The 26,560-nt window shown below is 41.9% G+C and overlaps 1 protein-coding gene across 1 annotated transcript in view; it reads left to right on the top strand.

The window, feature by feature from the left end:
- Positions 1-4,631: 4,631 nt before the first annotated feature.
- OCRL (OCRL inositol polyphosphate-5-phosphatase) overlaps positions 4,632-26,560 on the top strand; it is a 74,843-nt gene continuing 52,914 nt past the window's right edge. Inside the window, exons 1-3 of the mRNA XM_055119969.1 lie at positions 4,632-4,918; positions 11,208-11,287; positions 14,128-14,166. Coding sequence (XP_054975944.1) covers positions 4,851-4,918; positions 11,208-11,287; positions 14,128-14,166 — 187 coding nt within the window. The 5' untranslated portion in view covers positions 4,632-4,850. The remainder of the gene's footprint in view (positions 4,919-11,207; positions 11,288-14,127; positions 14,167-26,560) is intronic.

Raw genomic sequence — 26,560 nt, 5'->3', positions numbered from 1 at the left:
TAAAATTGTATTTTGATTTTTTTGATTTTAAAACATCTTTAATACATGATTTCTCAATTCCATTCTCACAATACAGTCCCTCCTCAATTCCCTTGTCACTACCCTCAATACTAACTGAAACTACCTAATTAGCTGTCTCCAATGAACTTTTTAACACATCCAAGAAGTCAATCTTCACTTTCCTTGTCCTATTTTTATCAGTTATCATTGTTAACCCTCACATACATATTAGCTCTCCATTTTCCACTTTCATTTATTTCAAAAAAATTTGTATGCAGGAAAGTGCATGGAATGATATACCAGTAGATGTACCCACCACCTAGTTCTATCAAATCTTGCAACATTAACTTTTCAGATTATGGTTGAAGAAATTGCACAGTGTTGCTGATGAGCATTGAATTTAGCTCATTTTTTTAGATTAAAAATAATCTTTCAGGGCTGGAGCTATAGCACAGCAGGTAGGGCATTTGCCTTGCACTCAGACGATCCAGGTTTGATTTCCAGCATCCCATATGGTCCCCTGAGCACCACCACGGGTAATTCCTGAGTGCAGAGCAAGGAGTAACCCCTGTGCATCGCTGGGTGTGACCCAAAAAGCAAAAAACTTAAAAATAAAAATGTTGCAGTGAACAATGTTTCATGTGTCTTCTTGTGAACAGAAGTTAGTGTTTCTCCAAAGTATATAAGCAGAACTGGAATTTCTAGGTTGTAGGGTAACACATATTTAACTTTATTAGATAACATCAGCTTGTTCTTTATAGCAGTTCTACTACCTTACATTCCTTCTAACAGTGACTCAGAGTTCAAGCTACATCTTTAACATCACTTGGTGTTGGAACCAGAGCAACCGTAAAGGCCCCCCGGAAGTGATCTCTGAGTGCCGAGCCAGGAGTAAGCAGTGAGCAACACCATGCATCGCCCCAACCCCACCCAGGCCAAAAATATATATTACCTATACATAAAATAAAACTTATGCTTGAGAAATTTTATCACATTCTATTGGAAATTTTTATGTTTTAATTCTTATCATAATACTGTTGACTTACAAAGTAGGATACAATTGCACATCTCTTCAAAATATATGCTAGAGAAATTTTATCACATTCTATTGGAAATTTTTATGTTTTAATTCTTATCATAATACTGTTGACTTACAAAGTAGGATACAATTGCACATCTCTTCAAAATATATGCTACTACAGGGGGCTGGAGAGATTGCACAGCGGGTAGGGCATTTGCCCTGCACGCGGCCAACCCGGTTTCGATTCCCAGCATCCCCCAGCACCGCCAGGAGTAATTCCTGAGTGCATGAGCCAGGAGTAACTCCTGTGCATCGCAGGGTGTGACCCGAAAAGCAAAAACAAACAAACAAACAAAAAAAAAAACCCAAAATATATGCTACTACACGGTACCTTCTGTTTCCCTCGACAGTAATTCTTCTGAAGTATCCTTTCGTGTCTATTGGCAGTTTGGGTTTCCTTAATTAGGAATTGCTTATTCATATCTTTTGTCAAAATTTCTACTAGGTTTCTGTTATTTCTCACAGATTTATAAAGGTCTTTCTACTTTGGGGATATTATTTCATTCACGCAACTGATGTTTTTCTAGCATCTACTTTTTTCCAGGAATGGTTCTGTGCACTGGAGATGCAGCTACAAAAAATGCAGATAAAAAGTCCTACCATCAAGGAACTTACTGACCTGGAGTGATAGCACAGCGGGTAGGTCAGCCTTGCATGCAGTTGACCTGTGTTCTACCTCTGGCACACAGTAGGCCCCTGAACCCTGCCAGGAATGATCCCTGAGTGCAGAACCAGGAGTAAACCCTGAGCACAGCCAGATGTACCTTCCCTCGCCTCAGAAAAAAATATCAGTAAATAGAATAATAGATAATGAGAACTCCTCTGGAGGAAAATAAATTGGGAAGAGGGCTAGAGAGTGTATATGTATGGGAGACGGGAGAAAATTTTGTTGAATAGCAATTTTAAATAAAGTTGTTTCAGAAGACTTCCCTGAGAAAGTGACATTTACGTAAAGACCTGAAGGCATTGAGAGTGATCAACAAGTACAAAGATCCTGAAGCTCAAGAGTATACCTGGAAATTCCAAGGAACTACAAGAAGCAATGTGACTAAGAACAATGAATTGGAAAGAGTGGTGGGAGAGAAAGTCTGAATGATAATGACAGCTAAAAAGTACAGAACCTTGTCAGTTATCCTTTGTCATTTACGTGCATTGAACATATCTTATAGTCTGTGGTTTGTCTTTTACCTTTTTCTGTTGTCTTGAAGTATATGCATGTTTGAAAGTTATTATAGTGTTATTATTAAAGTTATTATTAAGTGTAGTAATCAGTTATTGTCTGTGCTGACCAGTTGTAGTTAATCTCATTCCCTATTGCAATGTCATCAAGATACAATCCAGTTTTCTTTGGAAAGCTGTAGAGTCTTTTTACATTTTGATCTTTAATACACCTGGACTTTGCTTTCCCCCCTTTATAATATGAGATAGGGATATATTTATATAATTTCCCATAGAAATTCTCAATAGGCCTCACACTGCTTAGTGAATAATTCAGTCTCTCTACTTATCTGCAACATCACATATGCTAAATATAAATTTTTCCGTGTCTGAATGGTTTTGTTTTGATTTTCTATCACCACACCATATAGTCCTGATTACTATAGGTTTAGTTCGTTGCAATATCTAGTCCATTGAAGTTTTTAAGTAAATGAATGATACAAGGGAAACTTTTCTCTGGGAAGAATTTTTTTTATGACTGTCAACAGAGTTAAATGATTAACAGAGATATCACAAGGACTGACATAATTTCTGCCATTCACGAGTAATGAAGTAAAAATGGAGATATAACAATCTAAGAGCAATTCCAAAGGAAATATTCACAGGGCTTGTTGACTGGACACAGAGGAATTAGCGAAGGGGAAAGCACATAGTGTTGAAGAATCAATCCTAAGTGGTTGGGTGGAATGACTATAAGTTCCTTTTTTCGGGCAGTGTTGTGCTGGCCCACGTGCTTTTGCATGAGGAAGCCCAAGACCCAATGTCCAGCACTCCAAGATCACTTCAGCACCTCCAGAAGTGACCATTCAGCACCAACTCAGGAGTAGCCTCCCCTAAACCCTCAGCTCAGTTGGATGTGGATATCTCTGTACCACTGTATACCAGTGTATACATGTACCACTGTATACATGTACCACTGTAGCACCATTGTCCCATTGTTCATTGATTTACTTGATCAGGCACCAGTAATGTATCTATTGTGAGACTTGTTGTTACTGTTTTTGGCATATCGAATACCCCACGGGGAGCTTGCCAGGATCTGCCTTGTGGGCAGGATACTCTCCGTAGCTTGCCTGGCTCTCTCAGAGGACGAAGGAATTGAACCCATGTCGGCCGCATGCAAGGCAAACAACCTACCCGCTGTGCTATATAAATAGATAGATTGATACATGTATGTATATATATATATATATACACGCGCGCACACACACACACATATATCCTTATCCTTGGCTGCAGGAGTTTAATTTAGGTGTGGGAGGAAAGAGGATAGCCAGCATGGTGGCATGGTATGATGGTGTGGTGCCTTGGAACGCTATTCTAGATTTTTTAGTGAGGAATTGGGGGTCTTATTAGCTCAACATACCTGAGTTACAGCATGACTGTTTTGTTTCTGTGGCAATCTTCAAAGACCCCAGAACGGTTCTGCTGTCTCAGAGAGACTTTAAAATTGTTTAGCTGAAAATGCTTATTAAAATATACATGAAGGCGTTATTGCAACAAAATCTGCCCAAGCATAATAGGTGCCATATTATAATTATTATTTATATTATGTTTTCAGAAAAATGACAAGAGCCTTTATTTTAAAAAAGTGTTTAAAGAAGCGTGATTTACAAAGTTATTGATCGTGGAGTTTTCGGCATATTTCAACACCAATCCCCCACCAGTGTCAACTTGCCTCCACCACTGTTCCCATACTCCAACCTGCCAAACCCCGCCCCCACCTTGACAGGCACATTACCAAGTTGGCGGGTTGCAAGTCAGATCTCATGTTTTCAATACTGAGTTTGCGCTTTGGATATATAACGAAGGCACTCCCCCGCATCGTCAGTAAAACCGAAGTCCCGACCCCTGTTTCCCATTACTTCCTTTCCTCACCTTCTGCTTCCCCCCGCCCCACCCCCCACCTCCCACCCCCCGCCAGGAATTCCTTGCTGGACGTGGTAGTCCACACCCCAGTCCGTCGGGTCTCGAGCTGCAGTTCCCCAGGTTGGCCACCGGGGGCGGAATCTGCGGCGGCCTGGAAAACTGGCGGGGGCGCCAGGCGCCGCTCTCTCTCGGGCCGGGCTCTCGGCTCCCAACGCCCGTCTCCCTGCTCCCGGTTTCTGGCTGCGGGCGCCCTGCGCGGAACGCCGCTGGCCTGGTGGCCGTTAGGACGCGGGAGGCAGTGTCGTCGGACCCGCCCGCCGTGTGCCGCCCGGATGGAGCCGCAGCTCCCGGCCGGAGCCCAGCCCCTTGCTGTATCCGCCTGAGAAAAGGGGGAGGGGAGGCGGCGCCGCGCCGGGGGTGGAGGATGGCGGGGGGGGGGCGAGCGGGGGGGACTACGGGACGCGGCGGCGGCGGCGGCGGCGGGGTGAGGGGGGGGAGCGGGGCGGCCGTGCAGGCCCCCGGGGCCGAGGGGAACGGGAAAGACTGGCCGGCGCGGGAGGCGCTCGCCGGGCCCCGGGCGGGCGGGAGTGTCTCCCCCCCCCCCCCGTCCCCGCCGCCCTCCCCCTCCCGGGCCGCGCGTTCCCAGGAGACCCTTGACCAGAGCTCACATACTCTCCGGGGCATGGAGCTGAGGGGGCCCGTCCGGGAGCCCTGCGCGCTCACTCTCGCCCAGAGACACGGGCAGTACGAGTAAGTAGCCGCCTGACTCCCGCCGAGGCCGGGCAGCCTCCCATGCCCCCCGGGCGCGGGCGCCCGCCTGCCCCCAGCCTCCAGCCTCCCGGCCTCCCAGCCTCCCGGCCTCCCAGCCGCTGATTGCGCCTGGCGCAGCGTGCGGATCGGGGCTGGGGCGGCGGGGAGGAGGGCGCAGTGGGCGGGGAGCAGGAAGCCTGGGTCCGCGGCTGCTTCCCCTCCAACTGGCACGGGTTGTGTAACCACGGGCGAGTCGGGAACGCATCCCGGGCCTTCCCGGCCCCCGCCGCCCCATCACAACACGGACTGCCTTTCCCCGCGTGGCGGCTGGAGTGGCGGCGGCCCCGGGCAGCGGGACCGTGCCAGTGGTTTGCAAAAGTAAAAGTCCACTAGCCGCGCTTCGGTGTTAACCACACAAGAGGCGCGTTGTGTCCTCACCCCATCGCAACTGGTTCCTCCAGTCTCCCCACCTCCTGAATCCACTTGCTGGAAGGCATGCTCGTTAGTTAAGCTGTGGCTTGCTATAGGCCGCTTGCTGCCCCGCTTGCTGATGGGGGTGGGGCGTAGGAAGCATGTGCCAATCTGACACCTTTATCAGCACTTGACCATCTTGAAAGTAGCCTGACTAACCATGGCATAGCCGAGGCCCATCGTGACCCCTTCCTTCTAGGCACTAGTTTCTTCACAGGAGAGTTGCAAAGTAGTTGATCATTTAAATCCTGGCATCTCCCACAAAGTAGTTGATCACTTAAATCCTGGAATCTCCCGCATTGGATTCTGCCTGCATTTTCCTCAGGCCCTGCCTGCAGTTAGGTTGTCCAGACATAGTCTGTGTCTGCAGCCTCCAGTTGATGCAATTTCCCACTGACTTTGCCAGCTAGGCCTAGCCTCAGGATTTTCTTTGATTTCTTTTTTTTTCTGAGGGGGGCTAGGCATTGGGCCACATCTTGCGATACTCAGGGCTTATTCCTTGCTCTGTGATCAGGGATCACTGGCGGTGATGGGTTGGGGGTGTTGGACATCATATGTGGTGCTGGGGATCAGTCCCAGGTCAGAAGAAGTAAGAGCCTTCCCCAGGGGCCGAGGTGAACGGGAGTACTATCTCCTGCCCTTAGCATGGTCACTTTCTGAGAATTTGGATGCCACTCTAAATGGTTGTTGCTATAACAGATCTCCTCTATGTCCTGCTTGGTCAGTTCTATTGATATGGGAGGGTTGTGTTATTTCCCCCATATTTTTTCAAACTGTGAAGTTCCACAGAAAATCCATGTCACTTGGAAAGTGGAAAACCACTGCCACTTTCCAAGGGGTAGGTTGTGTTGGAAGGATGTGACCCTTGGGGAAATCCGAATGTTTTTGTGCCTTGATTTTCTCCTCTGTAAATTTAATGATGAGGATTAAATGAATTGGCGACATTGGTAGCATTCGGTAGGTCTGGCTTAAGCAGACCTTACGGAAAAGTGCCTTGGTGGCGGGACCATTTATACAGCAGGTAGGCACTTGCGTTGCCTATGGCTGGACCCTGGTTTGATCCCTGTATCACACATGGTCCCCTGAGCACGCCAGGAGTAATCCATGAGCACAGAGCCAGGAGTAAACCCTGAGTATTGCCAGGGGTGGGCCAAATATAAAAAAGTTTTCTTGTATCTAGAGGTTCCTGTACTAGAAGAACTTTAAACTTGCATTGGTAGCTTTTCTAACTATTTGTGACCTCTGCACAGAGAAATCAAACTATTTATGTTCCAGTCCTGTGTAAGTTATGGTGGTATAGCAACAACTGTATGGCATGATATTTCCCAGGTACTGTTCTAAACATTTGTCATGAATTAATTCATTTAATCTTCAGGCGAGAGTTGTTGTGAAATGCAATATTAAATGATTCCCCCATTAGTAGATATAAAAATTAAGGTACAGAGGTGATCACTTTTTTGTTTATGTTTTGGTTCTTATCTACTTTGGTGTCACACCTGCCAATGCTCAGTGCTTACTCCTGGCTCTTTATTCAGGAATTACTTCTGGCGGTGCTCAGGGGACTATATGGAATGCTGGGGATCAAACCCCGGTGGGCCAAACACCCTATCCTCTGTACTATCTCTTTGGCTGCTGAGTTGGTCACTTTTAAAAATCTTATTTTATTTTTATTAAAGGCTTGTGATTTATAAAGTTATTCATAGTTGAGTTTTAGGCATACAGTGATCCAGCACCAATATGAGGTTGTGATTTTTTAATAGTTAGGAGGTAGCATAGTAGATAGTTGAGTTCAGATATCGTTTCTCAGAATTACATTGTCTAAGAAGTTTCTTTTGGCCACTTATTGACGGCACCTCATACTGAAGTATTGCCTATAATCCTTAAGTTTTTATCTCAAGTGTATCCTCTGACTAAAGTAACCTGAATTTTTTGACCTAGCCTTTCATTAAATGGATGAACTTGAAACATAATTTCTTTTATTTATTTTTTTGGTTTGGGGGCGTACCCTGTGTTGCTTAGGGCTTCAGGGATCACTCCTGGTGGGGCACAGGGGACCATATGGGGTACCGAGGATCAAACCCAGGTAGGTCATGTGTAAGGCAAGTGACCTACCTCCTGTACTATTGCTCTGACCCCAGCATATTTAATACTTTATTCTGTAGTTCCTATTATCAGCTGCAGGAGAAAAGTACTTGAAAGACTAAAGATATAGTTAAAAATATTTTTTGAGGGCTGGAGCGGTAGGGCATTCGCCTTGCACGGAGCCAACCCATGTTCGATTCCTCCACCCCTCTTGGAGAGCCCGGCAAGCAACCGAGAGTATCTCGCCCTCACAGGAGAGCCTGGCAAGCTACTCGTGGCGTATTCGATATGCCAAAAGCAGTAACAATAAGTCTCACAATGAGAGACGTTACTGGTGCCTGCTTGAGCAAATCAATGAGCAACAGGATGACAGTGACAGTGACATGCTAAATAGATGTAAAGATAAAAATATTAAAATTGATTTTTAAAAATATTTTTTGAATTGTTTAGAATACTTAAAGTTCATTATTTTTAAGAAAAGTGGATTATGATGTCTCCTATTTCATCATGGACCTTTTGTAAACAAATCAGAGTATCTCCTGCATTTGTTTGGATTATACTGATTCAGCATTCAGTTGTCCATTGTGTTGTGTTGTACAATAAAATTATGATCTCTGTTGTTTATCCATATGCCTATTCTTTTTTATACTTCTGTTTTAGAAATGATATTTAGGTTTAATTGTAGCAAAATTATAATATATTTTTTCGCCCTACTTTCTTGCTACTATGCATTTGGATATTAGTACATAGAATATCTTCTGTTAATATTTGTGTAACAGTTTAAGTTCTTTTTTTTTTGGTTTTTGGGTCACACCTGATGGTGCACAGGGGTTACTCCTGGCTCTGCACTCAGGAATTACCCCTGGTGGTGCTCAGGGGACCATATGGGATGCTGGGAATCGACCCGGGTTGGCCGTGTGCAAAGCAAATGCCCTACCTGCTGTGCTATTGCTCTAGCCCCTTAAGTTCCTATTTTATCTTTGTATTGTAATGGGTTTTTTTGAGGGGTGCACACATGATGGTATTCAGGGCTTACTCCTGGTTCTGTGCTCAGGGAACACCCCTGACAGTGCTTAGGGAACCCTAGGAGGTGCCAGGAATTGAACAAGAGTCAGCCATGTGCAAGTGCCTCTACCCTATACTCTTCTCTGTCCCATTATGACAGTTTTTTAACACTGCTTTGAGGTTATATTGATTTACGGTCATTTTGCTCAAAGTAACCTCTTTATTCTTTATTATTATCATTTTATTATTATTTTTATTATTATTATTGCTTTTTGGGTCACACCCGGTGATGCAAAGGGGTTACTCCTGGATCATGCACTCAGGAATTTCTCCTGGCGGTGCTCGGGGGACCATATGGGATGCTGGGAATCAAATCCAGGTTGGCTGCATACAAGGCAAATGCCATACCCGCTGTGCTATCACTCCAGCTCCTTATTTTTATTTTTGAGTCACATCCAACTTACTCCTGTATGTGAACTCAAGGAACCATAAAGGGGTACCGGCTATTGAACCAAGGCCAGCTGCATGCAATGCAAGCATCGTACCCGCTGTACTGTCTCTCCAGTCCTATAACCTCCTTGACCCTTTGTCAACCTGCTGTCTGGTTTTTGCCTTCCATCTGGGTTTAGAGGACTCTGCTTAACTCAAGAGCTTTGCAGATTGAAAGGAGTCCGCCCCATATTCTGCTAATCGCCTCAGAACGTATAGTTTGCAGGATAAGAGCAGAAAGACAACACAGTTTTTTTTGATGGGGTATTTTGGGACCATGGCCAGCTTCGCTTAAGTACCACTCCAGACTCAATGCCCAGGGGACGATGTGGTGCCAGGGACCAAACTTGGGCTTCCTGCATGCAAAGCATGTGCTCAGCCCATTGAGCTCTCTTGGGGCTGCAACATAAATTCTTTCATTTCCTTTAGTTCTAGCTAAGCAATTCCTTTCCCCAGATTATCTCTTTTAAAGTGGTCACATTTGAAAAAAAAATTTTAAATATGAAACAGGGCATTCAAGACAACAAAATAGAAATCAACCATTTTGAAACAGTGACTTTGGGAGAAAGCAGTATTTGGGGCCACACCCACCAGTGCTCAGGGTTTAATCCTGGCTCTAAAGGTTCGGGAGACTGTATGGGGTGCCGGGGATTAAGCCAGCAAGTGCCCTAACCGCTGTACTGTTGATCTGGCTCCAGCATTGACATTTTAATATTAAGTTGATCGGTTCTATATTTATAAATCCATCACAACTAATAGCTTAAATAAGCTACTTCATTAACTTAATCAGTACTTAACCATCTATTAGACAGAGACAAAACGGAATCTGATAGCGTCCTTGCTTGTGAGTGTATAAGTGCCCTTCTAGAGAGGCAAACAAAGAGGATGAGGCTATAAGGGTGTGATATTTGAGCTCGCTCTCAGCAGAACAAGAATACTATCTGTTCCTGGTAAAAAAAGAACCATCTAAAGAGTGCCAATTTAGGGGCAAGCTAGGAAACATTCAGAATGTCTATTTGCCAATATGTTGATGAAGGTTTTCCCCCCTGATTCTATTTATCTTTGTGGATAGGTAGTCAATGAAAATCTTATTTCAGAATCATGTCAGCATTTTTTTTCTTTTTGAGTCACACCTGGTGATGTTCAGGGGTTGCTCTTGGCTCTGAACTGAGGAATTACTCCTGGCAGTGCTTGGGGGACCTTATGGGATGCTGGGGATTGAACCCCGGTTAGCCGCATATAAGGCAAACATCCTACTACTATACTATCGCCCCAGCCCCTCAAGTCAGCGTTTAGAAGTCTCTTATGTATCATGCTGGAGATGCCAAATCTGTCGTGTTTACCTATAAAATAGCAATGTGATGTTGGAAACCAGAGTGAAAACTCAAGGAATAGAAAGGCAACCTGGTCATGGAGCTGCCTGGGCACCTCTTCTTATTCCTCCATGGACCTGTACAAACTTGTTTGAAGAGATAGAACGTGTGAGTGTGTGTGTGTGTGTGTGTGTGTGAGAGAGAGAGAGAGAGAGAGAGAGAGAGAGAGAGAGAGAGAGCAAGTGAGCCATGGAAATATAATTGGAAATCTTGATCAAGAATTTTCCAGTTCTGGGCTGGAGTGGCGGTCCAGGAGGTGAAGTGTTTGCCTTGCTTGTAACCAACCAACCAACCATGGGTCACTCCTGAGAACAGAACGACGAAGAAGCCCTGAGCACCTCTGGGTGGTGTGACCCTAAAATTAAAAAAAAAATTTGTTTTCCAATTTAATATAACAAATTTGTGTGGCCGCTCTGTGTCAGGTTTTGTGCAGACTACCAGAGTTGCTGCCTTTTTCATCAGTGGAAAACAAAATGCGGTGTACTGGGTAAAGGGGTTTACCTCAGACCCACAGTGCTCTGTTGCAACTGTTTGTTGTTGTGGAAAAAGCAATGTCCCTGCACTTAGGAACTTCACACAGTTGAGAAGTATACACTGGTAGGTGTACTCTGAAGGGGTATGCGATTGTGAGCTTAAAAGCATGAGTTTTTAAGATTGTAGGCTCTTTTTCTCTATAAAACACTGAGTATTTTGATATTGGTCACCGCTAAGATCCCTTTAGATCTTGAGCAATATTTAGCTGTCATGATCCAGAGACCAATATATGGTAAATCTAATAAATGCTAAAGTTTTCTAACAGTAATGCATTTGTTCACTAAATGTTTTCATTTTTTAGAAGCTATTCGTTGATATATTGTTCTGTTTCCTAGGTTAATAATCCAGTTGTACCAGAAGGAACAGCCTGTTCAAGATATCATTCCTATAAATAGCCACTTTAGATGTGTTCAAGGTACTAGCTTTAATTGCTGACCTGGTTTATGTTTTTTATTTGGTCATTATTGTATTGTTATATATGTTTAAGTTTAGTGTGGCTTATAAAACTTAAATATTTAGTCTTTGCATTAAAAGGTGCATTGTTAGTCTACCATAGATAAAATGATAATTAGCCTAAGAGTTCTTCTATAGGACTATTTTGAAATATATGTGAAAATGTAATTTTTTTCATCTGCTTCCTTAGCCTAGGTTAGAGATGTATATAATTTGTTGCATATATAAGTTGTCTTTCATGCTGCCACACTTTTATGTGGATTTAAGTGCCATTCTTGGGCTTAATTGGCACACTGCTCATCATAAAGTTTGTAAAGGTCATTTGGATTCACACACATTTGGTGCTTTCTCCTCACACTATTTGAAATGAAACCATTTGACCATATACCTTTCCAGATCATAATAATACCTTACACTCAGTTTTCAAACCTTGCCATTGGTAAATTATGAGAAAATTGACACCAAGAGGAAATATTTGACTTGCTGCCCTCAAATCTGAGGACTGAGAACAGAAAATCTGTTGTCTCATCTGCTACAGTGAGTCAAAAATTGAGAGGATTGTGTAGGAGGTGTTGCTTTTGTCATCTCACAGTGATCTTGAAAGGAAATAGATTACTAGAGAACACATGCATTATGGTGGCTCCAGAGGATTCAGAGACAGAGGTCTTCTGCATCAGCTGTACCTTCCCTGGAGAAACTTGAATCATGTCTTGCATGGGTTCTTTCTAAAATGGCATTGAACTCTTTTAGCTTTTGAGTTTGAAAAGAATGGAAATGTTTAAAGAAAACAAGTGCATCCTCATTCCTTCTTAATAAAATATTATTTTTCTTTTTTCTACATATGACTTTTAGGGTTGGTGGGACTTACACTTGTATATATAATAGTTTTCCCATTCTGTATGACTTTTTTGTGCTGTTGAGAACTGCATACTGTTCCATCCAATCTACAGCTCCCCTTCCTGCAGTTCCCTTTGTTTGACATTTGGGTTCTTTTTCACTAGTGTAAATAGTGATGTGATGAACATCTCTGTATATCAGTCTTCCTATACATCTGTCTCAGGAAGATTTATGCCCATATGTACCAGTACTAAGTGGGTATGACTTTATAAGATAACAAAGCTGAAGAAAAATGAAAAATACCCACAATAAATAGTATCCAAAAAGGCACACGCATGATGTAGTGAGCTGCTATGGTTACTATACTTTTCATAGTATAGCACCCTTTGTTATTTATCCAGCCCTTTAAGGAGAAGAGCCAAAGAATAAGACTTTAGTATTCTGTTAGGGTATATTTCTTCTTTTACTGCAATAAAAATCTTTTACCCTGTTCCTGTCAGTATTTTTTAATTGAAAGTAGAGTGCCAGAGAAACAGAGAGACAGAGTACAGAAGGTAAGGCAGTTGCCTACTATGCTACCAAATCCAGTTTGATCCCAGCACCACATAAGGTTCCCCCAAGCACCTCCAGGGGTCAGTCCTGAGCATAGAGCCAGGAATAGGCTCTGAGACCACCAGGTGTGGCCCAGAACCCCTACCCCCTAAAGAAATAGATTGTTAGGTTGCAGCCAGAGAAAGTATGTATGCTTGCACACAGTAGTTCCCCATGACAAAAGAACAGTTTCCTCCTTGCATTTTCACATCCTTCCTGTTTCCCAACCTGTAACTATTTTGAAAAGTCTGTGCAGAGTCAAGATACAGTTATTTTTTTTTAACTTTCTGGGTTTTTTTTTTGGGGGGGGTTGGTCTTTTCCGCCACACCCAGTAGTGCTCAGGGCTGCTCCTGCTAGGGATGCTAACTAGCCATTTGAGCTATCTCCCTGGCCCCTCAAGTTTTGAAGAATTAAAGTTTATTGAATAACAAGGATGAACATACAATACCTGCGCCTGATGCCCTATTATCTGTGCTTCCTCAGCTGCTAAGGGTTGAGACTATTTCTGAGTATTAGACAACTTAGTTCCATACCTGTGGTTTCTGCTGTACCTGAATAATGGAAACAAGCTTGTGAAGACACTTGAACTAATTGATATTACATCATCTGGCCAAGGTGGATCCAGGCGCATACTGAGAAGTCAGAACCCAGAGTTCAGCTAGCCAGAGGGGATGGCAAGGTTTGTCAGCCAAATGCAAGGTAGTCAGAGAAGACAAGATATGACGTGTTGGGTCTCAATATTAGAGGGAAGGGAGCAAGTACGGAAGAATCGTTGAGAGAAAAGAGAACTGTGAATTTGAAGGCAGCTTTGCCCAGTTTTATATTTACGGTTGAAGTGTGGTTGGCCATAGACCTACAGGTCTTAATTATAGCCTGAAGGCAAAGAACGTCAGATAAACTCTGATCTTTATATGGGACTGGGAAAAGAGGTAATTAGTACACTGAGAAGTTTTTGAACCTCGATTTTCAGCTTTTGAGTTATCTCCTTGACTCTAAGAAATATCTAAATGATACAGTTTAGGTTTTATTAAATAAATAAGTTACAATTGAAGGGAATCAAACTCACCTTCACTTGAATTAATGTTTTATTCCCTACTATTAATTTGCATTTTTTGATTAACTTCAAAGCATTCCATTTGGTTACTTCTTCAGTTCATTTTTCCTTTAGAGGAGTTGCTTATAATTTTTAGAACCTGGAGCTATTAAAATCCCTTTTAAAAATGCTAAACCAAAAAGGCAAAGGACTTTTAAAAATATGTTCCATGATATAGAAGTAGTGATTAAGAGAAGTTGTTCAGTTTGTCATCTAGTTCTTTTGGTTTTAATGAGTGGTTTTCTCTTCCCTGATTCTTTTTTTTCTTCTTTTTCCTCAGAAGCGGAAGAAACTCTTTTGATTGATATAGCTTCAGACAGTGAGTATCTTTCTGAATGACGTTGATTTTTCCATTTGACAAATATTAACTTGAAAACCCACTATATTGAAGACACCTTTTTCACGTCTTTTTTTTTTTTGGGTCACACCTGGCGATGCACAGGGGTTACTCCTGGCTCTGCACTCAGGAATCACTCCTGGCGGTGCTCAGGGGACCATATGGGATGCTGGGAATCGAACCCGGGTCGACCGCGTGCAAGGCAAACGCCCTACCTGCTGTGCTATCGCTACAGCCCCTTTTTCACGTCTTTTATCTTCCTCTCTTAGCCTGTGTTCTCTATTTTCTCAAGGCACCATGCAAATCAACATTACCTTCACAAAACATTTAGGCTAAGCAGAAAAGAAAAGTGGCTGGCAAGAATCTTTGTGAAGTTGAAAATAGGATTTGCTTTACTTTCTTGCTTTTTTTTCTTGTTTTTGAGCCATACTCGGAGGTGCTCTGGGTTTACTCTAGGCTCGGTGTTCCGTGGTCACTCCTGACCTTTTGCATGCAAAACATGAGCTACAGCTAATGAGCTCTTTCCAGACTTGATCTGCTTGTCTATTGCTGCATTCTTTGAGCTAGCAACTATGATTGCTGTCAGCTAAATCATTGTTGTGGAACTGATGGTTGTAGGAAGGGCCAGCAAATGTTTAAAGCACATAATGTGTATGAGAGTTTTTAGGAAACTACTATTATGTTTATTTTTAAAACAAAATTTATTGATTTGTCACTGGCTTACTCTACTATAGCATTTTCAGGAGTACAGCTTCATTCCTCTTCATGTGTATCAGACCCACCGCCTTACCAAAATTTCAGTGCAATCACACGATCATCTACTATTTGTTCCACCCCCTTTCCTTTTTCCTCTGATAGACCCTCTGTTTTCCAGAATCTGAAAGTTGTTTTGGTTGTACTTTGCCAGTTTATTTGCTTCACTTGCCTTCCACTTTTGAGAATGAACTATCTGAGAGTTGTCTTTCGTTTCTTGACTTAGTATATTTTAAGCTCGCTTTAAATTTCTGCATATTAAAATCATAATGTTTTCCTTTGTTAATGTATTTTCAGAAGCTGCAGTGTCCCCCTGATGCTTATACCAGTTAAACCTTTTTTTCCCCTTCAGATAATTTTGGTCGTTTATTTTAAGCCCCATTCCCTCAAGGCACTCTTAAATCAGAAAGAACATGATCTTCTCACTGTTTCTGTTCTTTCCTTGTAATCTGTTTGAAGCAAGTCATCATTGACTGTCTGTGCAAGCTGTTCTTTGTTTATCATCTAATTGTACTGTATTATGAGGAAGAGAAAATGGGCACTTGACTGCTACTGTGACTGCTCTGTGGTTGCTATGGAGACGAGAATTGTGACCACATGAATTTTGAAGCAAATGGCTTTGCCTTATCTTTGGGCTGAGTCCTTGAATGAGTGGTGGTTGGTTCTTATCTTTAGGATAGGACTTATACATAATTTTTTTTAGCTGCAGTCCCTGTCATTGGCACCATTAATTCTTACTGAATAGGTAGGAATTTTCTGGTTTGATTTCTTTTTTTTCTACTTTTCTTTGGTCATGGATTTTGGAAACTTTAAAGGTTGGTCCTTAAAGCCTGAGTAAACCCAGATGCTGGTTTCTACTACCAAGTAACCTTGAGAGAAGTAAGTTGTTATCTGTGCCTTCATTGTGCTTAGAGGGGAGAAGGCAACAGCAACATTTTTTTAAAAAAAAGCAAATTTTGGGCAAGGGCAGTTTATCAGTTACTGATATTACTGTGGAAATAAGATACAAAAAAATCCTTGATGTGGAAATTCTTGATGTGAAAATTGAGCTGAGCCTTTTCTCTTAAAACCTCCTGATTTATGGCACTAGTTACTGGTTTCTCCTACGTAAAAATTAGCCAAGGTGTTGTTCTGTTCAGAGTTTAAGGTACTGAACTGTAGGGGATAAATAGTTAAGGAACCACTTGGACAAAATCCTGTGTTATTTCTGCCCACGTAGTAATATTTGCATGGAAACCAGATTTTATCTTAATCCTTGGACTTCATGCATAACCCTTTAGTACACACAGTACACTGCAGGAGGAGGATCCTGGGTTTGTCGGGCAGATCTGATTTTAGTGTAAATAGGAATTTTCTCATTGTCTGGATGTTGGTATAGACATTTTAAAGTAATTTCATTCTTCCAGAGGTATTATTCTTTCATATGTACAATTAGAAAAATGCTGCAGAGCTTTAAAAAATGAAAATTTTTGTTTCTGAAATCTAAACGGCACCAATGATGTATGTCCTTCCAGTCTTACATATTCTGACATACTTGGAATCCTCTAATGTTGGATTCCAATGTCCTCCTCCCCAGGGTCACATCATTCCTCCTCTCCATGGCTGTTGCGATGACCAGGGGTTTCACACACTTGTGTCTGGTGCTCCCACATATGGTGATGGCACTTGCCAAGTGTTGCACATAAGATCGTGCTGCTCACTCCCTTGCCCACAGTGCCTGGCACCTGCCACACACCTTTTCTGTCAATGCTTGTACACTTGCCTGCTGGGATTTGTGCTCTTTGGTTGTGGTGCTTGTGTGTATGCTCATAGCATGGTGGGGGTGGGGTGTCGCACTCGCTGCTGGTGATGTTCATGCACATTCTGGTTCTAGTGCTTGCTAGATATCACACTCATTAGCTGTACTCACACATGTGCTTGGTAGGGCATTGAGCCACTGCCCACAGTGCTAGAACTTTTGTTTAGGTGTGCTGCTTACTGGGGTTGCATGCATTTATTGGTGGAGCTTGCGATACCAAGAATCACAGCAGCCAAGCGTCCTAGCACAGACAGCAGTTGCCAGGCTCACACTTGCACACTTGTGACACTAGGGGTTGAATTCATGGCTTCACATTTGTGAGGCAGGCACCTGACCCACTGAGCTGTCTCCTAGATCCCCTCCTTTCATGTCTTTTATTTTGCATTCTCGTTTTTACATATTATAACCTTACCCTACTATCTAAAATTATTTTTTTAAATGTGACTTTTTGTAGCTAATATTTATCTATGTGCCAAGTTTTATTAAATTAACTTTTTAATAAAGTTTTAAGACTCTATTGTTGGACCTGGAAAGGCTTTTTTGTATTGAGATCCTTTTTATTTCTCAGAAACATTTTGTAGTTTCTTCAAGATAGTTTATAGATTTGTATGTTCAGTATTTCATGTGGATTTCATCTGCTGTTATTATCAGTGAAACACTTTCCTTTTGATGTTTTAATTGGTTATGGTACAATTATGTACATATATGGTACAATTACTGAGTTCTAGATATTTGTCTTTTATTCAGCCACTTCACATAAATTCATTTGTATTTTTTTTGCTGTTTGTTTCATTGTGTTGTTTGTTTTAGCAGAACAAGCCTAGTCATCTACAAATAATTTCTTTTTTAGTAGCTATGACTATTCTGTTTTTTCTCTAGTTACATGAATAAGAATTTTTGAGACTATTGTTAGACAATGATTATGCTTGTTTAGCTTCTGATTTTGGTGAGACTGCTTCAATTGCTGTGTCACTGTTGACTATAATTGCCTGTTGATTTGACAGGTTGCTTTTTGACCCCTGTTAAGATAATGCGTTTATTTCAGGTTTGTGTAGTTTTGGATATTTTTGCTTTTGAGTCACACCCAGCAATGCTCAGAACTTACTCCTGGCTCTGTCCTCCAGGATTACTCCTGGCAGGCTAAGGCTGTGTGCAAGGCAAGCACCCTACCCACTGTGCTATTGCTTTGGCTCCAGTTTGTGTTTTTTTTAATTGTAATTTGTATTCTGAATTATATCAGATGTCTTTTCAGTATTTTAAAGATGATTACGTTATTCTTATTTGAACTATTAGTATAGTTATTTCTTGATATTAATTTCTTTTTTTTTTTTTGCTTTTTGGGTCACACCCAGCGATGCTCAGGGGTTACTCCTGGCTTTGCACTCAGGAATTACTCCTGGCGATGCTTGGGGGACCATATGGGATGCCAGGGTTCGAACCCGGGTCAGCCGCGTGCAAGGCAAATGCCCTACCCGCTGTGCTATCACTCCGGCCCCTTGATATTAATTTCTTGATATTAAAACCTCTAATTTATTGAGGCCAGACCAATAGTACAGCAGTGATAGTACAGCCAACCCGGGTTTGATCTCCAGCATTCCTTATGGTCCCTTGAGCACACACTTCTAGGAATAATTCCTTAGTGCAGAGCCAGAAGTAACCCCTAAGCATCACTGGGTGTGACCAAAAAAAACATAAAAATATTAAAATTATAACCTTTCTGATTTATTCATTATCCAATAAATATTTGGTGATTTGGGGTGGGGGAAGTGGGAGTCACCCATCAATGCTCAGGTACTAGTCTCAACTCCACATTCATGGGTCACTCCTGAAAGTACTTGGGGGACCATGCAGTGTTGGGTACTGAATATGGGCCTCTTGCATGTAAAGCATGCTCTCAGCCTGTTGATCTATCTATTTGGCCCCTCCACAGATATTTCTTGAGTGTATTCTCTTTGCCAGGCTTAGCTTTTAGTTTCTTTGTTGTTGGGCCATACCTTTCAATGCTCGGGTTATTCCTGGTGGTGTTCAGGGGACCATGTGGATACCAGAGAGCGAGCCCAGGTCAGCCATGTGCAAGGCAACTGCCTTACCTGCTATGTTATCGCTCTGGCCCAATGGTAACTTTTGAAATGCCTTCTGATCTATAGACAGCAATATAGGTAAGGTTGCTATCTTTGCTTGTTTCTCTGTACTGTTTGGCACTAGTGCTGCATAGATGAGCATTCTTCATCCACTGGTCCACAAGTGTAGAAAAGTTGGAAAACATTGTTCTACTGTCTTGGTTATCACTGCTGGTCCATGAACCAGTATGCAGAGCAGGTGCTGGTCCACAGGTATAGAAGGATTGAATAACACTTACACAGATGACTGTGGTCTGCTAATAAATTCTATAAAAATGTGAATTGCTTTTTATGTGCCAGAAACTTTTCTGTGCTCTAGGGATATAACAGAGAACATTATAGTCATGGTGCTTCATCAAATTTTGTGCCAGAAACAGGCTTTAAACTACTAAACCATGGGAACCAGAAAGATAGTACAGCAGGTAGGGTGCTTGCCTTGCATGCAGCTGACCCAGGTTTGATCCCTGACATCCTATATGGTTCCCTGAGCCCTGCCAGGAGTGATACCTGAGCATCAAGCTGAAAGAATAAAGCTTCTAGCACCACAAGGTGTAGCTCCCAAACAAACAAAAACCAATAAAAAATCAAATACTAAGGCTTGGATACATACAAAATGGCAGTTTTGGTAAATGCCATCATGGAGAAGTGCAGAGTTTATAAGAAGGCTAACTACATTAGGCAGGGTGGTGAAGGAAAGCCTTTTTGAAGAATGGATGTTGGGGCTAAGTAAGGCATGAAAATAAGAAAGAGACAAGTGTTTGAGGTAAAGAGAACTACATGTTGAAGACCACTGTCACTGTCATCCCATTGCTCATCAATTTGCTTGAGCAGGCACTAGTAACGTCTCCATTGTGAGACTTGTTTTTACTGTTTTTGGCAATTGAATACACCACAGGTAGCTTGCCAGGCTCTGCCGTGTGGGCGAGATACTCTCCGTAGCTTGCCGGGCTCTCCAAGAGGGATGGAGGAATCAAACTTGGATTGGCTGCGTGCAAAAGCAAATGCCCTACCCACTGTGCTATCGCTCCAGCCCGTTGAAGACCACAAGCTAGGAAATTTTTTGACAAAAGGGCATGGTGTCTGGAACAAGGCCTGGATAAAGATTAGGGAAAAGTTAGGCAAAATCTAGTAGAAACATGTAGACTTAGGGCTTCTTAATCTTCCATTTGTGACTTCTTTCTACCTGACAATTTTTCACACAACCCTGGGGATAAAAAATGTAAAATCGGGTATGTAGAATAGGTACATAAGTCACATTTACTGATAATAAATCCACAAAGAAAATTACTTTATAATGATTCATATATTCATTTTATTACCCACAGTTAAAGAAGTTAGGGTATTTTTATGTTTAAAACCTGGGAAGAATAGGAAAGATTTTCAGACTGGAGAGATGGTACAGAAGGTAAGGCACTTGCCTTGCATGTGACCAACCCTGGTTCTATCCCTGATACTACATATGGTCCCCTGAGCACTTCTAGAAGTGTTCTGTCAGCGCAAAATGAGTAGATAACCCTGTGCTCCACCAGGTGTGACCTGAAAAAACATAAAAGGAATATGAAAGAATTGATGCAGATGCCGTTACTCACATGAAAACAGAAAACCTATTAGAAGTCTGTCTCAGTATTTTATGTTAGAGAGTATGATAGCCGTAAAAATGGAGAAAAACTTAGAGCTTTGATCAATTTTTTTGATGGTTAAATTTGCAAAGATTGGTTTGGGTATGTGGGAATGAGAAGAAGATAAGTGTCAACGATGGATCCCAGGTTTCTGGCATGATTGTGTATAATACTACCACTTACAGAAATTAGAAAAACTGCAGGAGGAATGAGTTTTTCTTTATGGGAGTTGGAAGATGGCACAAATTCAGTTTCATCTATGCTTATTCAGAGATTTCATTGAGATATTTGAGGTGCAGTTGGTATATTGACCATTGAATGCATGCAGCTGGAGCTAAGAAGGAAAATTGGCATTGGTATAACACATCGATGGTTTTTGGAATCACGAGAGATGATATGACTGCATTGTCCCATACAGTAGCCACTAGTTACATGTTCTTGTTTAATTAGAAATTCAGTTCCTCTGGGGCCAGAGCGATAGCACAGCGGGTAGGGCATTTGCCTTGCACGCGGCCGACCTGGGTTCGATCCCCAGCATCCCATATGGTCCCCCAAGCACCGCCAGGAGTAATTCCTGAGTGTAAAGCCAGGAGTAACCCCTGAGCATCGCTGGGTTGTGACCCAAAAAGCAAAAAAAAAAAAAGAAATTCAGTTCCTCAGTTGCACTAGTCACATTTCAAGTACACATTAACTTTATACTTTGGTTACTGTACTAACAGTGCAGATATAGATAAATATAAGAAGTCCTGTTGGACAGTTAAAATAAAGGATAAGAAAACGTCTTAGGATTGAACTCTAAGGAGCTTTACTTTTTTGTTTGTTTGCTTGTTTTGAGGGGTCACAAACTGGTAAGCTCAAAGCTTACTTCTAGATAGGGTCATTACCTGCAAAGGTTCCCTTAGGGATCACTTCTGGCAGGGCTTGGGGGACCCTATAGGATGCCAGAGATTGAACCTAGGTTTACCACATGCAAGACAAGTGTTCTGTTCTATATCTCTCTGGCGCCAGGAACTCAATTTTTTAAAGGTTAGGTGAAAACAGAGATACTTCAAAGGGCACTAAAGATTAGTTGTCGAAGAGCGAGGCAAACTAGATGAGCTGTGTCAGCTGTGTCTTTGGAAGCGATTACTTCAAGAAGTAGTGAACTATTGATTGATTGATGCTGATAGGTCTAATCAAATGACTGTATTTAGCAATGTGGAGGCTATTGGCAACCTTAACAAAGCAATTTTCAAGGGACTGTGCAATCTGAAGACATACTGGAGTAGATGAAGAACAGACAAGGTAGATAAGTAGTAACTTTTTTTTTTTCAAGAAGCTTGCCTGCGGTATGACATGTAGAGATGGACTGGAGTTGGGAAGAATGCAGGGTTCAGGTGTTACTATGTTTTTATGGGAAGGATTGTAAAATGCAGTTTTATTTAATGCTGATGTGAAGAAGCCTGTAAATGGCAATGGTTAAGTAAATGGAGGAGGTGTCTAGGAAATAAGGTTAAATGTAAGTGTAAAAAACTAAAGCTCGCCGAGGGGCATGTGCACTTGAGGGCTCTCCGGGTGGCTCTGTCTCACCGCCCGCGTTCAGTGCTCTGGACCCGCTGTGTATGGGCTGGATTGGGACGGCCGGTGGTTTAGGACAGGCAAAGGAAGAAAGAGGACCAAGCTGGTTGCTGATTAGTTACCGTTTATTCAATCTTCCATCTTTCTCATCTCCCACACCCCTAGCTCTGTTCTCTCTCTGGATCTACAGCAGCCTCTCTCCAATCTCTCTCCTTCCTTTTTCCTCTCTCGCCCTTGCCCCTAAGTTACACACAGCCAGGTAGCAAAATCAACATAAGAAAGCCCTTCCTGAGGGCTGTCAGGTTCAAAGGGAACACAACCTGGGGCCTTCCAAAGCCCTTCCTGACTGCCAGTAGGCAAAATACCTCTTAAGGGTTTTTTCTCCTCTCCCCATTCCAAACACTCATTAACATCTTAATACTAGTTATTTTTGCATGGACACAGCAAGAGATACATTGAGGTTTGCAAGGCAGCTCTCCTGACAACATCTTGCCACAGGCTCAGACCACAGCACTCAGGCCAGATTAATCACTCCTAACCCTAGCAGGGTCCAAATCTAGTTTGGATCATGACAACATTTGTCCATGATCAAGCTCTTAATTTATAGTTAAGCATTAGGCACTTTGGCCAGGCCCATCTTGATGCCAGGGTAGCACACAACTCACCGCTTGCCCTGGGTCCGTCTCATCCCTCGTTGGGACGCTGCTTTTGGGGGTGCTAGGAAGTAAGGGCAGCTGAGGCTTAGGTCGACAGAACAGATGCCCAGGAGGAAAATATCATGTAGAGTCAAATGACTCCCAGGTTACAAAAGCATGGCATTTGCTAAGTCTTCCTGTGTCCATACAAAAAGGGCATGACTCTGAATAAACTATGCAAAGGACTCAAGGAGAAGAGAAAAACAATATTTACAAGTCAGCAGAACACTAAGAAGCTACAAATAAACAAAGAGGAATGGGAGCACTGTAATGGGAGTAACCCAATAAACCTAAAGTACCTGAGGCTATGTAATCCTACAGTAAGAGTCCCAGGAAGTGTTGTAATTCCCTCTAATTACAGAAAAGGGGACCTTTCATAGGAATTTTCTTTCTTGTATCAGAAGGGGAAAGAGATGAATACAGAAACAGTTTCCATGTAATGGTTTCTATTTTCCTCTGAAGTGTGAGGAGAACAAATTTACTTAGAAGGAAAGGACTTGGGAAGAATGGAACTCAAAGATTGAGAATAAATGAGGTATAAAATAGTTCTTTCATATAGTCTTCAAATAGGAGAATATCTGACTAGGGAAACTTAGATTGCTTCCTGTCATGGAAGGCCCAGTTGATATTGGCAATCAAGAACTGATAATCATAAGGCTTTCTGTGTGTATGTGGTCATTTCTTCTGTTTATTCAGGTGTAAGTACACAGAAGTAAGTTAAGTTAGATATCTGAGTGTTGAAGTTTAGCCAGATAGGTATCGAGGAAGAACGAATGAGGCAGTTCTGAGCTCCTCCAAGAGTTATAATGATGACATCTGAAAAAAAAAGAAAGTGAAAGCAGGACTAAGTGAATGGTTACTAAGAAAGTGGAAGGATCAGTGGACTAGAGATTCCCATATGAGAAAGTAAACTGAAAGGAATAGCAAATGAGAATGGGATATTTGAATTAGAGATTTTGGAGGTGCTAACATTTCTATGATGACAGCTCCAGGGTATAACTGATGGAATCCCTAGTAGATAGACAGAAAAAATAGGTGACTGAGCTAAAGGAGTTGAAAGTTGGGTTTTCGGTGTAAATTTTCAAGGATCAAAAATTAAGGTGTAGGGTCTTGAGTGGATAGAAAGTCTTAGGAATTTATTGAATTCTGGTTTCAGAAGTTTCTAGGACATTCAATGAGCAAGCATCAAAAGAGGAAGGAATTTTTCCGAGGGAAGAGAGGGACTATCTGGAGATGTATTAAATAAGGACACCAGCCTTAAATTATACCAGATGTGATAGACTATAAACAGCCTCCACTCCAGACAGCTGCACAGGGAATGCAACTCTCAGGGACCAGTCAGAATCCATGTAACTCTCATTTTCATTCTGGGTGCACTTTCAAATCATCCAAGGACCTTTAAAACTACCAGTGCTTGGGCTTCATCCCTGGCAATTCTTTTTTATAGGTCTGGAATCATGAGAGATGATATGACTGCATTAACTCATGTGTTAATTTTTTCTAAGAGCACCTCTGATAATTCTAAGGTACCACAGGTAAGGACTGAGAGGACTTATGGAATGTTCCAGATGTTGTGGCTAGAATTTGAGGTGAAAATGTCTTGGGAGAGAGGAGAGTAGAAGTCTGAGTCTTAGAAAATTGGTTTTTCATGCAAGATCATGAGTCTAGTGTTTCTTGGGTAAGCAGTTTGTGGAATCTCTGTCCAATAAATGGTCAGTTATTTTATGTTTGCTAAAATATATTATTTAGAAATTGTAGGAGAAAATGTGTTTTTTCTCTGTGTTTCTCTCAGACAGCTTCTTTTAAAAAACCTTTTAATATAAATTATCTGTGAAAGTAAGAACAGCTAGTACCCAAAGGAATATTTCCCTCTATCTGCAAAACTTCTCCTAATTAACATTTTTTAAAGTTCTTTTGTTTGTTTTTAATTTAAGCTCTGTGATTTACAAAGTTGCTCATAATACATACAGTTGTTTCAGACATTCAGGCACTCAATGTTCCAATAGCATTCCCACCACCAGTGTGACCTTCCCTCCACCAGTGTCCCAGTTTCTCACCCCCCAAGCCTGCCCCCTTATGAAGCACAAATTTACTTCATATTGCTTCTTACAACAAAATGGAAAATGGAACTATGAGAAAATAGATGAAGAAAAGTCAATTTGTGGTAATTGTTATCTCACAATGAGGTGACTAAATTCATTGAGGATTTACTGAGATGGTTGGTGCTAGTTGAGCCTTTTGTGTTAATTGTTTTCACTCATTGAGCTTGGTGGGCTTCTTCACAACTTTCCCATCACGTTTTCTGTGCTCCTACTGTGAAATATGGAGGAAGTGTTTCAAGGCCACATATGTGGCCTCACACTCCAGGAGTTGTGGAGCTGAGCCATTTATACGTCAAAAGCCGTTGGGTGTGGTGGCTGATGGGCCACTTTGGAGGGGTGGAGGTGATATGCCTAACCCAGTTCCGGAAAGACCTCAAGGTTTTCATCCCAGAGACCCATCTATGTGGGACAATCCAGAGAATTGGCAGCTTTTCAGATTAGTTGTAGAGCTGCGCCATTTATATGTCAGAGGAGGTTGGGTATAGTGGCTGCTAATTGACATTTTTATTCATTGCCTTTCACCACCCCCCTTTTTTCTAGTCACACCCTTGATAATTTTCTTATTCATGTTCTACTTGGGTGCCTTTTTTTCTATTTTTATCTCTTCTTCAAATCACTGAACCTCTAGAAATTTCCAGAAATACATAAGAAAGTAAGAATTACATAGAAATTTACAGAAATGAAAATGAAAGAGAGTAAATGGCTCAGGAATAGATTTCTGCTCTAAGAAACCATCCATCGATTTATTTACAGACGTGGAAGAGTCTAGTCCAACAGTCATTTGTTAACTGCCTCTGTCTCTGAAGTCTGACATCATTGGTAGTAGCAGAGTGTCCAGCTCTCCCAGTTCGCCTGGGATTTTCCCAGTCCTAACTTTGAAAGTCCTAGGAAGTCCCTTGATCCCATACAATTCTGTGAGACTTTTCAAAGTGGCATGTTGGAGAACCTAGGCATGTAGCCTGTTTCTGGTCTCAGAAAACTTCCCACTTCCAGGGGCATGAGAAACAATATATGTAATGCATCAGTTAAATTTATAATATAAACAAACACCTGGAATTCCTGGATCACTATAGCTAGCCAATTGATGGGTAATTATTGAATGTCAGAAAAAGAGATATGCATTGAACTTAAAGTTCTAGATAGCTTTGCTTCTAATTATACTATTTTCAGTGGACTGTTCTTGAATCTGAGTGTTCTTGGATGTAGGTAATGATACTCCTTTTCTAAGTTGAAGACATGCATTTTTCACTTGTGGTAATGCAGTATAGGTTCTTTTTTCAGGATAATTCAAGCCAACCTATCATTCCTTTATTTGTATTTAATTTACAAATTCACTTTGCCTGCTACACTCTGTACCCTGGAACAAACCATCCAGCTGCCTTTATCGCTCTCATGCTTCACATGAATGTTATGCTCTAGATTGGAAATGGTAGGAATATAACTGTAGACGGTAGGGTGGTTGGGGAAATCATCTTCTGTTGGAATTTGGAGGTCCCTCCACTAATATCTGAGAGATTAATCAGAATATTGGTGCCTGTGGCTGAAGTATAATTTTAGTATCACATCACATAATTTGACTGCTTGTTGACACAGCTCATCAGTTCCTTAGATTTTCCTCTCTACAACATTTCCAGGCTGGAGAGATAGCACAGCAGTAGGGCGTTTGCCTTGCATGCAGCCGACCCAGGTTCAATTCCTCCACCCCTCTCAGAGAGCCCGGCAAGCTACCAAG

The sequence above is a fragment of the Sorex araneus genome, chromosome X (assembly GCF_027595985.1).
Source record: "Sorex araneus isolate mSorAra2 chromosome X, mSorAra2.pri, whole genome shotgun sequence".
NCBI classification, from domain to species: domain Eukaryota; kingdom Metazoa; phylum Chordata; class Mammalia; order Eulipotyphla; family Soricidae; genus Sorex; species Sorex araneus.
Note: the sequence above shows the minus strand (reverse complement) of the source record. Positions and strands in the feature narration are given on the sequence as shown.